The 14,759-nt window shown below is 46.0% G+C and overlaps 1 protein-coding gene and 1 pseudogene across 1 annotated transcript in view; both read left to right on the top strand.

The window, feature by feature from the left end:
• Positions 1 to 966: 966 nt before the first annotated feature.
• On the top strand, positions 967 to 10,658 carry LOC130705833 (RAD52 motif-containing protein 1-like; annotated as a pseudogene).
• A 13-nt stretch (positions 10,659 to 10,671) lies between these two features.
• The window catches only part of LOC130705832 (leucine-rich repeat-containing protein 37A2-like), a 44,201-nt gene continuing 40,113 nt past the window's right edge, over positions 10,672 to 14,759 (top strand). The window contains exon 1 of the mRNA XM_057535185.1: positions 10,672 to 13,988. Within this exon, the coding sequence (XP_057391168.1) occupies positions 10,672 to 13,988 (3,317 nt within the window). The remainder of the gene's footprint in view (positions 13,989 to 14,759) is intronic.

Below are 14,759 nucleotides of genomic sequence, written 5' to 3'. Positions count from 1 at the left end.
GCAGAGCTGAAACTAGAATCCCTCATGGTAGCCAGTACTTCCACAAGAGGAAACGTGGGCAAAGGAGGATGAGTAGAAGGATGAAGAGGGGCTTCCCTCCCTTGTTTCCCCAGTATCATCAGTCCCTGGGAACTGGAAAACATACCATCCTCAAGGGGCATAGATGAGTAAATCAAATAGCAGTTTATTCTGGTGCTCTCTCTCCTGGTTCATCAAGTACCAGTTATTTACAACATGCTCGACCTCCTGCCCATAGAGGATCATCTACTTCTGGCCCCTCTCGTACGGTCATTGGGGTTGCCAGAATATTTGGATCACTGGGCCTCCCTCCACTGTGGAGCCAAGGCCTGACTTTTCTCCCAACTTCTCAAACTCATGTACAGATGTGTACCCTGTGTACCAAGGTAGGGGGTTCTCCACCATTTCAAGCTGGTGGAAAATTCCCATTGGGTTGTTTTTTTTCTTTAAAAAAAAAAATCCCAACCGTTGGATAACTAGCAGGGAGATGCCAGAAAGACAGGGTAAAGAAGAATGTGTGAGAGCAGCCATTGCCCAAGACGGCCCTCCTCAGGCCCTGGCCTCTCCTGACCCCACTGCGGGTCAGCTGTGTGCTGCTCGCCTCCCTCCAGCTCAGCCCAGCACCAAACCTACCCACCTCCTGCCTCCCCCAGCACAGGCCCAGGGCTGCATGATTCCAAGTGATTATATAGTGACAGTGCCACCTGTGGAAGGGGACCTAGAGGCAGAGACAAGCCCGCAGTGGGAGGCGTGAGGGAGAGGTCCGAGCACCGCCCTCGTCCCACTCCCAACAAACTGGCTCCCCCCTTCAGGTTTCCGTTATAAACAGCGCGTGCGCAGGGGCGCGCGCGCGTGTGCAGGGGCGCGCGCGCGCGTGTGCAGGCGCGCGTGCGTGTGCAGGCGCGCGTGCGCAGGCGCCCCGAGCCGCGCACGCGCAGTAAAGGTAGGATGGTGGTGTTGGTACCTTTTGTGGTTCCCATCGTGGGTGACAAAACCTTGTTGGTGTGGGAGCTGAGCTGTGGACCCACGGCCGAGGCCTTGCAAGTGAGCCGAGCCGGGGCAGAGGGAGGGGTGGAGGAAGCCACCTCGCGCCTCAGTAACTGGGCGCCCCGGGGTACTGCTTCAGCACCTCATCTGCCTGTGGTCTCTGCTGAGAGGAATCTTAGTTCTAGAGCCGACCTGAGTAGTCAGCTCGCCCCCACAGATTTTTGAGAGATAGTTCCCAACAGCCGGCATTGCCTCCTAATGCTTCTCGAAGCTTAGGATTTCAGAGGGAAAGCTGGTCCTGAAATGAGAAGTGTTTGGAGTTGCAGGATCACCACAGTTGCCTGCGGCGAAGGGCTGGGGGAATAGAAAGGAACGGGCGGTTTGGCTTCCTGGGCGTGAAATTTCCTGCACTTACTTAGCATGGGCCCACCCTACAGCATTCTCTGTTCACAGTCTTCTCCCAGTTTGGCCTTCTGTATTCGGTCCGAGTCTGCCCAAACGCAGCAGTGGCCGGTCCTGTGTTCTATGCCATCATCGAGGTTTATTCAGCAAGGGATGCCCACAGAGCCCAAAAGGCATGCGACCAGAAGCAGCTTTTTCAGACATCTCCAGTGAAGGTGGGTCCAAATGTGGAATTCCTCGCTCTACTGGGATGAAGTGCTGAATTTAAAACGAATAGGCCATCGGGAATTCCCTGGCGGTCCAGTGGTTAGGACTTTCACTGCTGAGGGCCCGGGTTCAATCCCTGGTCCGGGAACTAAGATCCCAAGGTGGGGGGGGGGGGGCGGGGGGCGGAAATAAAAGGCCAACGTTTGTACAGCACTGTGGTGTACAGAATGCTCTCAGATGCACTGCTCCACTGATCCCCCAGTTCCCCAGTTCTTTCTTTCTTTTTTTTAGATGAAGAAACTCGAACTCAGGATGCTTAAGTGACTTACTTAAGGTTTATGACAGTAAATGTGGAAACTAGAGGCCAAACCCAAACTGAACTGATGTTAAACCCCATGTCATTTTATGCTGCCCCTTAATTTAAGAAATCTTCACAAGAGTCTTCCTTATATTTACTTTTATGTAGATTTCAAATGTGTGAGGTCGACAAATTGTTTTTTAAATTAATTAATTAATTTATTTTTGGCTGCGTTGGGTCTTGTTGCTGCGCGCCGTCTTTGTCTAGTTGCGGAGAGCGGGGGTTGCTCTTCGTTGCGGTGCGTGGGCTTCTCATCGCGATGGCTTCTCTTGTTGTGGAGCACGGGTTCTAGGCACGCGGGCTTCAGTAGTTGTGGCTCACGGGCTCTAGAGCTCAGGCTCAGTAGTTGTGGCACACGGGCTTAGTTTGTCTGCGGCATGTGGGATCTTCCCGGACCAGGGATCGAACCCGTGTCCCCTGCATTGGCAGGCGGACTCTTAACCACTGTCCCACCAGGGAAGTCCCAAGCTTGACAAACTTTTGTCAGATGTAACATAAAGGAGGCTTCATCATCATCATCACTCTCAAATTGCCTATTCAGAACTCCCTTCAGATTCCAGAAGATGGTTAAAATAGTCTTTAATGCTTTGTAGAAACCTTATTCCATATTAACATGCCATCCAATTTTACTTCCCCAGAATTAAGATTTCATTATGTGCCTCCTCCATTCAGCCACCATTCCTTTTTCAAGGACCTTTTCAATGCCTCTGAATAAGTGAGTGAGGCTTCGATTTCCCAGACCTTTCACTTTATAATTGTGTGTCTTCTCTGATTGGCTTCTTGCTCTGGCTACTTCCTACTGACCTTGCTGCCTATTCTCACCCCTATTTCTTTACTCACTGATTTCACCTTTATTGAATCTGAGAACTCTCCTCAGATGTGACTCCAGGTACACTACCTCCCACTTCTGTACCCTGTTTAACACCCTCTTCAATCCTGGCTGTACTCCCTGGGATTGAAATGATTTCGTGTCAGACCTTCTTTAATTTGTGGACCCTACGACCATTTCACATAACCCCTCAGATATTACGGATGGTCCTGGAAAGATTATGAAACAGTTACTTGGTATCAGTTGTGAGTAATGAGTTCTTTTCTTATATTGGACATTAAGACCATTCCATAAGCTTAGGTTCTGAGATTGTCACAGCATAAAGCCCGTCACTGATAGAGTAATGAGGAAAATGTTCTACAAGTCACTATAGACTTGAGAGGAAAGGGCATTCGTATTCGATTTCTTTATTTAATGCAGAGCCTTAGTTTACTACCCGCACCCCCGAAATTGTTACCTACTTTAATTATGCGTTCTCTTTAAATTTTATTTATTTATTTATTTGGTTGCACCGGGTCTTAGTTGCAGCAGGCGGGCTCCTTAGTTGCGGCTCAAGGGCTCCCCAGTTGCGGCACGTGGGCTCCCCAGTTGCAGCAGGCAGGCTCCTTTAGTTGTGGCTCTCAGGCTCCTTAACTGTGGCGTGCAAACTCTTATTTGCAGCATGCACGTGAGACCTAGTTCCCTGACCAGGGATCGAACCCGGGCCCCCTGCATTGGGAGCACGGAGTCTTAACCACTGCACCAGCAGGGAAGTTCCAATTATGTCTTCTTTTATTCATTAGCAGGCATATATACTTCTTATCTTTTTTCCCCTGTATTTTTTATAAATACAGACAAGAGAATAACATCTTCAAATAAAATGAAGGAAAGGCCTAATGTATCTGAGTTTTTCTCAGTAGCACGAAGGGAAATGTTTGCCAGCAAGAACTGTGGCAAGGTTATCCCAGATGTCAACTGTCTCTACTACCCAGGGGCTCAGAGCCCTTCTGAAGCTTCCTAATTGTCCAGGACAGCTCCATTATGACTCACCATACAGGGCCTAGCTTCCCTGTTTTAAATGTTGCGACACTCAGCATTTAAAAATTAGTCTTCATTTCTCCTTCCCAGCAGGCAGCTTCAGTTGGAGAAAGTAATTTCATTGTCTTATGTACTCATTCATTCACTCAGTCAACAGACCATCCCTCCTCTATTATGTGCCAAGATGTATGCTTGTTTCTGGTAACAAGGAAAGAATAATATATGGTTCCTTCAAGCACTTAAGGAGCTCATAAACTAGTGACAGAGGAAGATGCACAAACACATCAATAAAGAATTAACAATGCTTTGACTTTATTTGTATTATTTGAATGTTTATGACTATATTTACATACTGCACCCTGTTCAAAATGGAAATAGACATTTAAGAAAGAACTAGTGATGTAAAAACTCCACAGTAATATGTAAGTTATTTAGAGAGTTAAGACTGGAAATATTTGCACTCTCAAAGAAGCTTGTTAATGCAGATGAACCTCTAATTCTTTTGGTTGCTTTATTTACATTTATCGAGGTATACATATTCCCTCTTCTAACAGGGGTTAGTAACTTGGGGAGGGGGTGCTACAGATTAAGGTCCTAATTCAGTGGCAGGTCCATCTTATCTCCTCTTCAGGTCATATTCTCAAGCAGGAGCTACAGGATGAGTCGACTAAAACAGTTCACTTCCTTTGCTTACCCCCAGCCCCATAACAGGCTTCTGCTGGGCTTCCTTGCTTGCTTTCATCATCACTTTCACCACCAGAGGTCAGGGAACCTTCCGGTTAATCAGGGGCCCTGGAAATGATGCAGAAAAGTACTGACTTAAAAATAATAAATAACATTTATTTAGGGCTCACTGTGAACTCATTGCTTAAAATGTCCTACTTAATCTTCACAACCACTCTATGAAATTGGTATTGATAAATCTCAGGTATATCCAAAATAAGTCTCTATGTAGGGTTGTGATATTTTTAGGTCTTTTATGTCTTCAGGTTCGTCTCGGCACCAGACATAAGGCGGTTCAACATAATACGCTTGCCCCAAACAGCTCCAGATGCCAAGAATTGGCAAATTACTACTTTGGTTTCAATGGGTGGTCAAAAAGGATCATCAAGGTAAACTCTGTAGATTTTCTTTGACTAACCAGACTCCTTTCAACATTGAACTCCTAGACTTGAGAGAGAAGAATGGAACAGGGCTATGTGAGAGGCTTCCACACGGAAGTATCTGAGCATTGGCCTGCCACCTAGAATTAGTGATAATCTCAATGACTTGGATGGTGGTGTCCATAATTTTCTCCAGTATTTGTATGGTATATAATACAAAAGAGTTGTCCCTATCTAGTCATTCATGTGCAAGTCTCACTTGATTTTGAAGCTATAGCATACCTCAACTATTACCTGGGATTGCTGGAGTTTAGTTTTAATTTCTAACAACAGAATATTTGGAAGTCTAGCCTTTCATTCAAAATCCTAACAGCTTCAGGATCTTTCTAACCTTGAAGAAAGGGCAAATGAAGATATTGTGACACCACTTCAGAAGCAATAGCCTGAAGTTCTTCTGTGCTTCAGAGGTGGTGTTGCCCTCCCACGAGTGCAGGAGTCCTGGAGTTGGCATGGCTGAGGAAGGAACCTTTGGGTAAGTTGGAGGAAGGTCTGTTTTCCAGTATGTGTGTGGGGGGGGGGGTGAGGGAGTGGGATTGCTCTTTTTTCCTTTCTTTCTGAAACTCAACTTTTCAGATACATCATCACCTTTTCTAAGCAACTAAAGCCCTGGGCAGAATTTTTCTGCCTGACAATATAGGTTTTTATCTTAGGCGATACCTGACAGCACCTTAAACTTTAGAATTTTAGAACTGACTGCCTGCCAAGAAGCTTAGGAGGAGGGAAAATTAGTTAGTTTTTGTTTTTGTTTTTTGTTTTTGGTTAATAATTTGTTTTGTGCTAAAATAGTCCTTCAACTACAGATGTCTTCTGGCCTTCAGTTATCCCAACAAAATCATTGTCTACAGATTGAAATAAACTCTTGTGTAAATGTTCAGTCCTTTGCCTCCTATAGAAGGGCCTGAGTGGAAAAAGTAAATATAGATCCCTAGAAAGGGGATTCCGATTGGTACTGAGTTTTTTCCTAGAATCCATGGCACTTGGGCTTAGGGTTTTAAGTCAGAGGCAGGGCTGTTAGCGAATGGAGTAGAGGAGGCTCCACCATCCACCTGAGTGGGTGATGGTTGAGGAGAGGCCAGATCATCTGCACTGCCACCAAGTCTATCTCACTGTATGAATCCAGCCCTTTAGGCACAGGAGAGCAGGGTCTGTAGCAGTGTAGCCTCAGCTTGTCCATTTGAAATCTGTGAGTAATATGAGATTTGTGCCACGTCCTTGGTTTGCATTTCCCGTCTAGTTAGTATTTTAGGAACTTCCAGAATAGATCTGAGCAGTGAAACTGTGCCATGCCAGGGTACACCTACAACAGAGACATTCAGCTGTACCCCAGTGTTGTGCCTGCCCTTAATCACTAAGGTAGTGAGCTAAGAATCACAGATGCTTTTTTAGTTTTAAACATATAACCTAGAAATCAGTTATTCAGATGGCAGGCATTTTAAATTCATCTCTTTTGGTTGGATTTAGGGTCATTATCATTCCTTATGAAAAGGAAGGTAACCCAGAAGCTTGCTATTCAGAAGGCTATGACAGATGCATTCCAGAAACTGCTGATTGTGGTTTTAGGTAAGACCTTTTTGACTGTCCTTGAAGTGCTTCAGTTTCAGTGAGCAAAGAAACTTATTTGAAAAGTTAATTGGATGAAAGTAATGGTTATCTAAAACATTACATATTCTTTCATTCACCAGATGCTGTCACAGCAGCAGTCTTAAATTTGTTCTTTGTGGCATTTATGAGAAAAACGACAGCAACTATTATTGTCCCCAGTGTTGAGATGTAGAATGACTTGCCTCAGTTCATACAGAAAGTGTTTGGTCCCGTTCTTCCTCAATTGCTTGCTTATCATACAGAATAGTGCAGTGATTATAAGCCTTGGACACCTGTGTTTGAGTCCTAACTTTGTCTCCTAGATTTTGTTGTTGTTGTTGTTGTTGCAATTTTAGGTTTTTCTAGCCAGAGACATCTGAAGGTATTGAATATCTCTAAGCTGCAATTTCTTTATCTGCACATAGGGTTAGTAATTCAGCTCATCACCTAATGGGGGATATTGTAAGAGTAAATGAGATGATGAATGTAAAAAGCTTAGAACTATGCCTGAAACATAGTAAGCAGACAAAATATATTGACTATTATTATTATCGTTGTTGTTTTCTTGTTGAAGAGTTTATTAGATTATGTTTTTGGAATGAGTTTAATTTCAGTTTTCATTTCTGATATATTGGGTGAATATGATTCTTATATAATAATCGGCTACGTTTTTGTGAGCCTTGAAAGTGGTCATGCTACTGAATAGCGTTGATTGTGTTCCCTATCGAGTTATACAGCGGTGAGAATGTGACAGGCTGTGCCCAAAGGAAACTCTATGATTAGTAGATTCCCGGAACAGAATTGCTCCCCTGCTTCACAGCCCTGCAGGCGTAGAGACTGAGAAATCCTAGCTAAGTTGTCAGAGACCTTATTTGCTTGTAAGAGTTGACCGTGGATTGGTCTTGGCCTTCCAGGCTGGGCAGTCCTTCCAGTGAAGTTTGACTTCCCTGGTCATCAGGCAGAATCTCCATCAGCTGTCAACTCTGGGTAACAACCTTTAAGAACCAAACTAAATGTCTGGGTTGTTTGTCCCTAATATGCAAAGGTATTCCTTATATGTACTCAAAACTCCTTAGACCAAAAAGCCTGGTGGCTCTAGCTTGCCTTGAGGAAAGCTGTATTGTCCAAAAGGCACATGGGCCAGTTTCTGCCAGTAGAGTGTTCAAATGCTCTCTCTCTGTGTCTGTGTCTCCAAAGCTTTGTTCATTGTATCTGGTAGAATTTTGGTCCCAAGGAGTAGGCACTTGCCTTGCTTCTAATATGAAGTATCTATTATAGTCCAGTGGTATCTATCCCAGGTTTGAACTCACTTTGACCCCCACCTAATGCCTTCCTATTTACTTGTATTGTGATTGAACATTTTTGTTTCCACAGCTTTTCATTCCTTTGTCATTATTCTTTAGTTCTTATTTCTAAGATCATAAAGGTTTTTGAACCAAAGTTGACACTTCTTATATATTTTTTCACAAATAATTATGATAAAAACTGATGTGTCAGATGAGGGAACTTCTAGGAAAATGCTCTTATTTTCTGCTTTTAGAAATCAAAAGAATGTCTAATTATTGGGTGCTACCACTGTATACAGGAAGTTTTAGAACAAGAAAACTTCTGAATTGATACTTGTTAACTGTATTTCAGAAAGTGGTGAAATAGCTGTGGCATATAGACCCTGTGAAGAGGTCACAGATGATGCTAGAACCGAAGAGGAACTACAGGATTTAATTCAAGTATGTGGAGATAAAAACTCAAGGGGTGGGCTTCCCTGGTGGCGCAGTGGTTGAGAATCTGCCTGCCAATGCAGGGGACACGGGTTCGAGCCCTGGTCTGGGAAGATCCCACATGCCACGGAGCAACTGGGCCCGTGAGCCACAGTTACTGAGCCTGCGCGTCTGGAGCCTGTGCTCCGCAACAAGAGAGGCCGCGATGGTGAGAGGCCCGCGCACCGCGATGAAGAGTGGTCCCCACTTGCCGCAACTAGAGAAAGCCCTCGCACAGAAACGAAGACTCAACACAGTCATAAATAAATAAATAAATAAATAAAAGAACGTGAATTTCTTAAAACAAACAAACAAACAAAAAACAGCTCAAGTTCTCCTTCTTGCCAGAAACCTTCCTTACCTCCTGTTATCCCACTTTAAAAAAAAAAAAAAAAAAAAAACTCAAGGGGTACACAGCCAGTGTAGCCGTAATTCAAAACAACCAGCAGGATTTGGAAGACTTTGGCATGTCTACTCAGCTCTGTCATCCTTCGGAAAATGTGAAACTCTGAAACTGCTTTTGAGGCAGGGAATTTCTAGGACTTCTCCAAGTCCCGAGCCTTGTCTCTGGCCCCTTACTTGAAGTTTGGAGAGCAGGATTGAGGGCCATCAGTGTACGTCTACAGTTGTGGACACAGGAGAAGACACAGGCCTTTTAGAACTCCCCTCAAATAGAATTGCAGGGATTTGGGAACAAAGTAACTATGGCCTTAAGTGTGATTATGCTACAGTGTTTAAAAACTATTCATGCCTTTCAAGTAAGGTATATTAGCCAGATCTCAGCACCTCATATATATCTTGTGTTAAATGTTTTGCAGAAGAACCTTTCTGTAAATCAATTATATGGATGCCTCGAATTAGGGATTAAGTTGTCAATGTAATTGCTAAAAGAAAACATTAATGTACTGCATATAGGATTTTTATTAAAAAGGAGCAAAAAATGTGTTTCATGTCATTGAGAGCTTAATTTGGGGCTAGATTTCTGATTACTTAACTCACCCCAATGTTGCAAAGTTTGTTTTGAAGGGAAGAAAGTAGAGAAAGAAAAGGTGGTTATGTTCTGAAAAATGTAAAAATTTTGAAAGTTTTTCCTGTACAAAATAATTAATTTAATTCAATTTAAATCAGTCAAGGAAACTTCAAACATATCCATGTTTGGGCTTTAAGAAGTCTAACTTCCTGTGAAATGTGAGAGGAAAGGATTCCGTATTGGTACTAAAGATTTCGGAAACCTGATTATAACAACAGATCCATTCCTAAATGAGGCCAATCTTGGAATCAGTTCCATTTAGAAACCATTATGTGCTAGGCACTGGAAATAAGATGAAGCTCCTTCTCTCTTGGGGTTTAGGTGTTAAAGGTGTACCAGACAATTAAAAAGGACTAAAATTAAATAGATTACGAAAAGGACTGTGAAGAAAGTAAACTGGGTGCTAGTTAGAGTATTTCAAGAAAATTACTTAACATGCTGACTTTAACATTCTAAGTGTCTTCTCCGTGTGTGCACACAGGGTAGACCTCTGAAAAGTGACACTGTAGTTTTTTCTAGATTAATGGCTCTGTTGAGACAAGGTGGGATGGGGGAAGTTTTCCCATGCTAATGTAAAGGGCCAGTCACTTGGTTTTAGACTCTCTTTCCCAGAATGAATTGCTCACCTGCCCCAAAGCCCTCCTACAGAAGTTCTGGAGTCATCACTGATTCAGTGGTAACCCCTAATAATAGAGTGGTGAATTAATAATGAGACGTGAATACTGAGAGTTTGGAGGAAATGGCAACATTTTAGAATAACTGTAAGGTGTGTTCCCCTCCCGCCACCCTAACTGGTGCTCATTTTGCAGGTCAGCTACTTTTCTTGTCAGCCGTGTGGCCAAAGGGGAGAAGAATGCCTCTCAGACTTGAGCTTTGAGGAGGAAGAGTTCACATTGCCAGAACTGGACTAGCACTTTTGAATTTCCCAGAATGCCAGGTCCTGTGGTTTCCTTGGGAAGCTCTGCATCCTTCCCAACCCCCCGCCACCCCTGGGCCGCTGGAGTTTGGGGCCACTCGGGTCTGCAGCCCAAATCCCGCCTCATTGTTTGGGGCCAGGGAGGGCAGGGAGGGCTTGGGAAGAGGGCCCGGCAGGAGGTAATTGTCGCTTTTGCAAGGGGAAGAATGGCTTGCGCCCTGGGGACTCTGGGAAAAAGGCCCACTCTGGTGGCGCGCATTGGATCTCCCCAGGGACCTAATAATGGTGGTGGTGGAAATAAACACGTCATAAATAACGGGTGGGACGTTAGGCGGGGGAGGGGCACGCGGTTGCTGACGTGAGCCCTGGCGTCGGCGCTGGCATAGCGGTTCAGCTCGGACGCAGGATGTGGCTCCGGCTCCTCAGTGGCCTGGGTCACTGCGCCTGGGAGCCGCCGCGTGTTATGTCCCGGCTGCGCCTTTGGTTGCCACGGCTCTTCGTCATGTGGCAACAACTGTGGCTAGTAGTCCTGGCAGTTCAGCCTCCGGAGTGGGCCCTGGACCCCGTCCAGGTGACACCCAACCCCGCGCGGCTGACCGAGGCTTGGTCTTCATACGCCTCAGACCCCCCTCCCAAGTTGCCCCATGCCCTTACACCCCTGGCAGAAGCCGGGGGCTTTAATTATTTGACGTCCTCGTCTCCAGTCCAGATGTTGGCCCCGCCTCATCAGGAGTTGACTGAGACTGAGGTTCCACACCCGGACACGGATTCGGTTGGAGAGCTGCCTACAGGGCCAGATCAGTTTGCTGTTCCACAGCAGGATGTGAGTAATGAGCAAACCCAACATCAAAAGCTCCCAGAGGAAGTTCCAGTGCTAGAGTGGAATCAGAATCAGGCCTTGGTTCTGCCTTCTCGACACAAAAGTAAGAGTAAAAACAGAGCTCTAGATCAGGCTGAAGGTCACCAATCATTTGAAATACTTGTTCCACATCTAGGTAGTAAGAGCTCAAAACCAGTGAAGTTTATTGTTTCACCCCCAAACCTGAAGAAAGATCTAGTTCAGCACCAACGGCTTGCCAAAGTTGTTGGAACTACAGGCCAATTTGAAAAAACAACTCAGGGTCTAGAACAACAGTTGCAGGGTGATTATTTAGATCCCAGTACGGATGCCTTTTATCCTGAGGAGAGGCTACCTACAGATTTTCTGGGGAGCCCAGATGAACCTCCAGAGCCCCCTGAAGAAGCTGAAATTTCTCCATCCCAGCAGGAGGCCGAAACTCGTCATCCAGAGCGCACTGAGGAGGCTGAATCTTTACCCCAGCAAGAGGCCCCTGCTCAGCATCCACAGACCCCTGAGGAGGTTGAATCTTTTTCACCCCAGGCAGAGGCCCAGGCTCAGCATCCAGAGCCCACTGAAGAGGTAGAACCACCTCCACTTCATCAGGAGGCTCCATCTCAGCCTTCAGAGGCCCCTGAGGAACTAGAAACTTCAAGTCCTCAGGAGGCCCTAGCCCAGACTTTGGAGACACTTAAGGAGGTTGTAGTTCAACCGGTAGCACATCATGGGGTAAATGAAGCTCAGCAGTCAAACTTGTACCATGTCACTGTTAAACCTCTGGATCTGGCACTTACCATAACTCCACAGGTCACTAAAGAGGTTGAACCTTCTCCAGTCCAGCAGGAGACGCCATCTCAGCCTCCAGAGAGCCCTGAGGAGGTTGCACCTCCGCCAGTCCAGCAGCGGGCCCCATCTCAGCCTCCAGAGCTCCCTGAGGAGGTTGAACCTTCTCTACTCCATCAAGAGGCCCCAACTGAGACTCCAGGGTTCCCTACTGAGTATGTACTTCAAATTCCAGTGAGTGATGAGGTAGTATCTCTACCTGGCGTTCAGCGTCACGCTCATTCAAACTTGCCCAGTGTTACACTTCAACCTCTGGATTTGGAACTTACCATCACTCCAGAGCCCACTACGGAAGCTGAACTTCCTACAGCTCAGCAGGAGGCCCTGGCTCCACCTCTTGAGCACCCTGAGGAGAGAGAATCTTCTCCAACCCAACAAGAGACCTTAGCTAAGCCTCCAGAGCCTCCTGGAGAGGTTGAGCCTTCACGTGAGCGGGGGCAACCAGCTCCGCCTCCAGAGCCTTCTTCAGGGGAGGTGGAACCTTCTCCAACTCAACAGGAACAGCCAGCTCAACCTCCAGAGCATCTCGAAATGACAGTTTCACCTCCAAGTCACCATCATGCTGAGCATTCAAACTTATCCAGTGTCGCTGTCAAACCTGCAGATGTGGAGCTTACCATAACAAAAGAACCCACGCCAGAGGTGGGACCGTCTCCAAATCAGCAGAAGCCTTCAGCTCAGCCCTCAGTGCCCCTTACTAATGCAGAATTTTCTACAACCCAGCATGAGGCCCCCACGCTGCGTTCACAGCCACCTGAGGAGGTTGAACCTTTGCCAGTTCAACAGGAGGCTTCAGCCCAATCTCCAGAAGCCGGTCCACATAACAAACCTTCAGTACAAGAGGAGACCCCAGCTCAGTATCCAGAGCATCCTGGAGAAGAAGTTACACCTGCCACAACCCAGCAGGAGACTCCAGATCAGCATCCACAGGCTCCTGAGGTTGTACCTTCTCCACCTCAGCAGGAAGCCAGAGCTCAGCATCCACAGTCTCCTGGTGAGGTTGAATCCTCTCCAACTCAGTCTCCAGAGCTCTCTAATGTGACTGTAGTTTTCTCTCCGGAGCATCATGTGACAACAGTGTCTCCTCTAGGTCAGGATCAAGCTCAGCTTCTGCAGCAGCCCGATGTCACTGTTAAACCTGTGGGTCTTGCACTTATCGTAACTCCAGCGTTCACTAATGAGGTTGAAACTTCTCCACCCCAACAAGAAACCTCGGCTCAGTCTACAGTGTCCCCTGAGCAGTTGGAACCTTTGTCAGTCCAGCAAGAGGTTTCAGATCAGCATCCAACCCCCACTGAAAATGTTGAACCTTTTCCAGTTCAGCAGGGAGCCCCAACTCAACCAACATACCCCGAGGTGACATTTCCAAATCCAGAGCAAGTTCAGGCTCAGCATCCAACCTTGACTGAGGTCACAATTCAACCTTTGGACCTTGAACTGACCATAAGGCCCGAACCCACTAAGGAGGATGAACCTTCTCCAACCATGCAGGAGACCTTAACCCAGCCTCCAGAACCACCTAAGGAGGTTTTTGTAGCTCAGCCTCCAGTATATCAGAACCCAATAGTTCCAGCACCAGATCAGGATCACACTGAGCCTCCAACATCACCCAGTGTCAGAGTTCAACCTTTAGACCAGGGGCTTACCACAACTCCAGAACCTACTACAGAGTCTGAACATTCTACAGCCCTGCAGCAGACTACAGCTCCCCCTCCAAAACACCCTGAGGTGACACTTGCACAGCCAAACCTGACTCAAGTCACAGTTCCACCTGGGGACCTGGGAGTTAACATATCTCAGCAACCAAGGCCATCTGAGACAGTTCCTTCGACTCAGTATTCGGTACCCACTGGTCTTCCTGGTGTAAAATATACCCCAGAAAAGAAGCAGCCAGAACAGAATGCCACCACAAACATCAGCATATGTGAGCTCTGTACCTGCAAAAATGAGACACTGTCGTGTGTTGGTCTCAGCCCAAAGCAGAAGCTCCACAGAGTGCCTGAGCCAGAGCCTAACGCCTACAACGGCACCTTCACCATCATGTAAGAATCGCCTTTGCTCATTTGTTCTCTGCATCCTGCCTGACATGGCAGCCTTTCTTCAGGTCTTCCTGGGTCCTCCTTATCTCCCCAACCCACACTGACTGACTTTCTGTTTCCACCTTTTGTTTGTCAATGATTCCTTGTCTTCATTCTCCTTCTTACTATTTTTCCCTCTCCTCCAGTCTTTTACTTTTAATTGCCCTTATTTTTTCCTTCTCCATTTTTTTACCCCATTCTTTAATTCCTTAACATCTACTCTTCTCCCATCTTTACTCCATCCTCTTTACAGCGACATGTCCCTCTCCCCATCTCATTGGTGGTAGTACAACAAAGTGGTTAAGAGTAGAGATTCCGGAGCCAGACTACCTGGGTTTGAACCCAGGTCTGTCATTTATTAGCTTTATGGCTCAATTTCCTCATCTGTAAAATGGGGATTATGGTAGTCATCCTCTCATAGGATGACTCCTATGACTCCTAAATCTGCCAATGACTCCAATCTCATTGGGAGATTTAGATGAGTTGATATAGGTAAAGGTCTTCTATCAGTGCCTAGCATATATTTTAGTGTTAGCTATTATTATTATTCAATCCCTCAGTTATATCTAGAACTCATCTTTGTCCCCTGGCTTTCTATATGTAGCACCCATTTTGTGCCCAACCCAGGGCTAAGTACTGTGGGAGCCACAGAAGTCTATGGCATTGTCTCCAGAACATGACAATGACAAGTGGGGAGGAAGGGGATATGCCTTAAAAGGGAGGTAATATATAATT

Source organism: Balaenoptera acutorostrata, chromosome 20, assembly GCF_949987535.1.
Source record: "Balaenoptera acutorostrata chromosome 20, mBalAcu1.1, whole genome shotgun sequence".
NCBI lineage: Eukaryota > Metazoa > Chordata > Mammalia > Artiodactyla > Balaenopteridae > Balaenoptera > Balaenoptera acutorostrata.
Note: the sequence above shows the minus strand (reverse complement) of the source record. Positions and strands in the feature narration are given on the sequence as shown.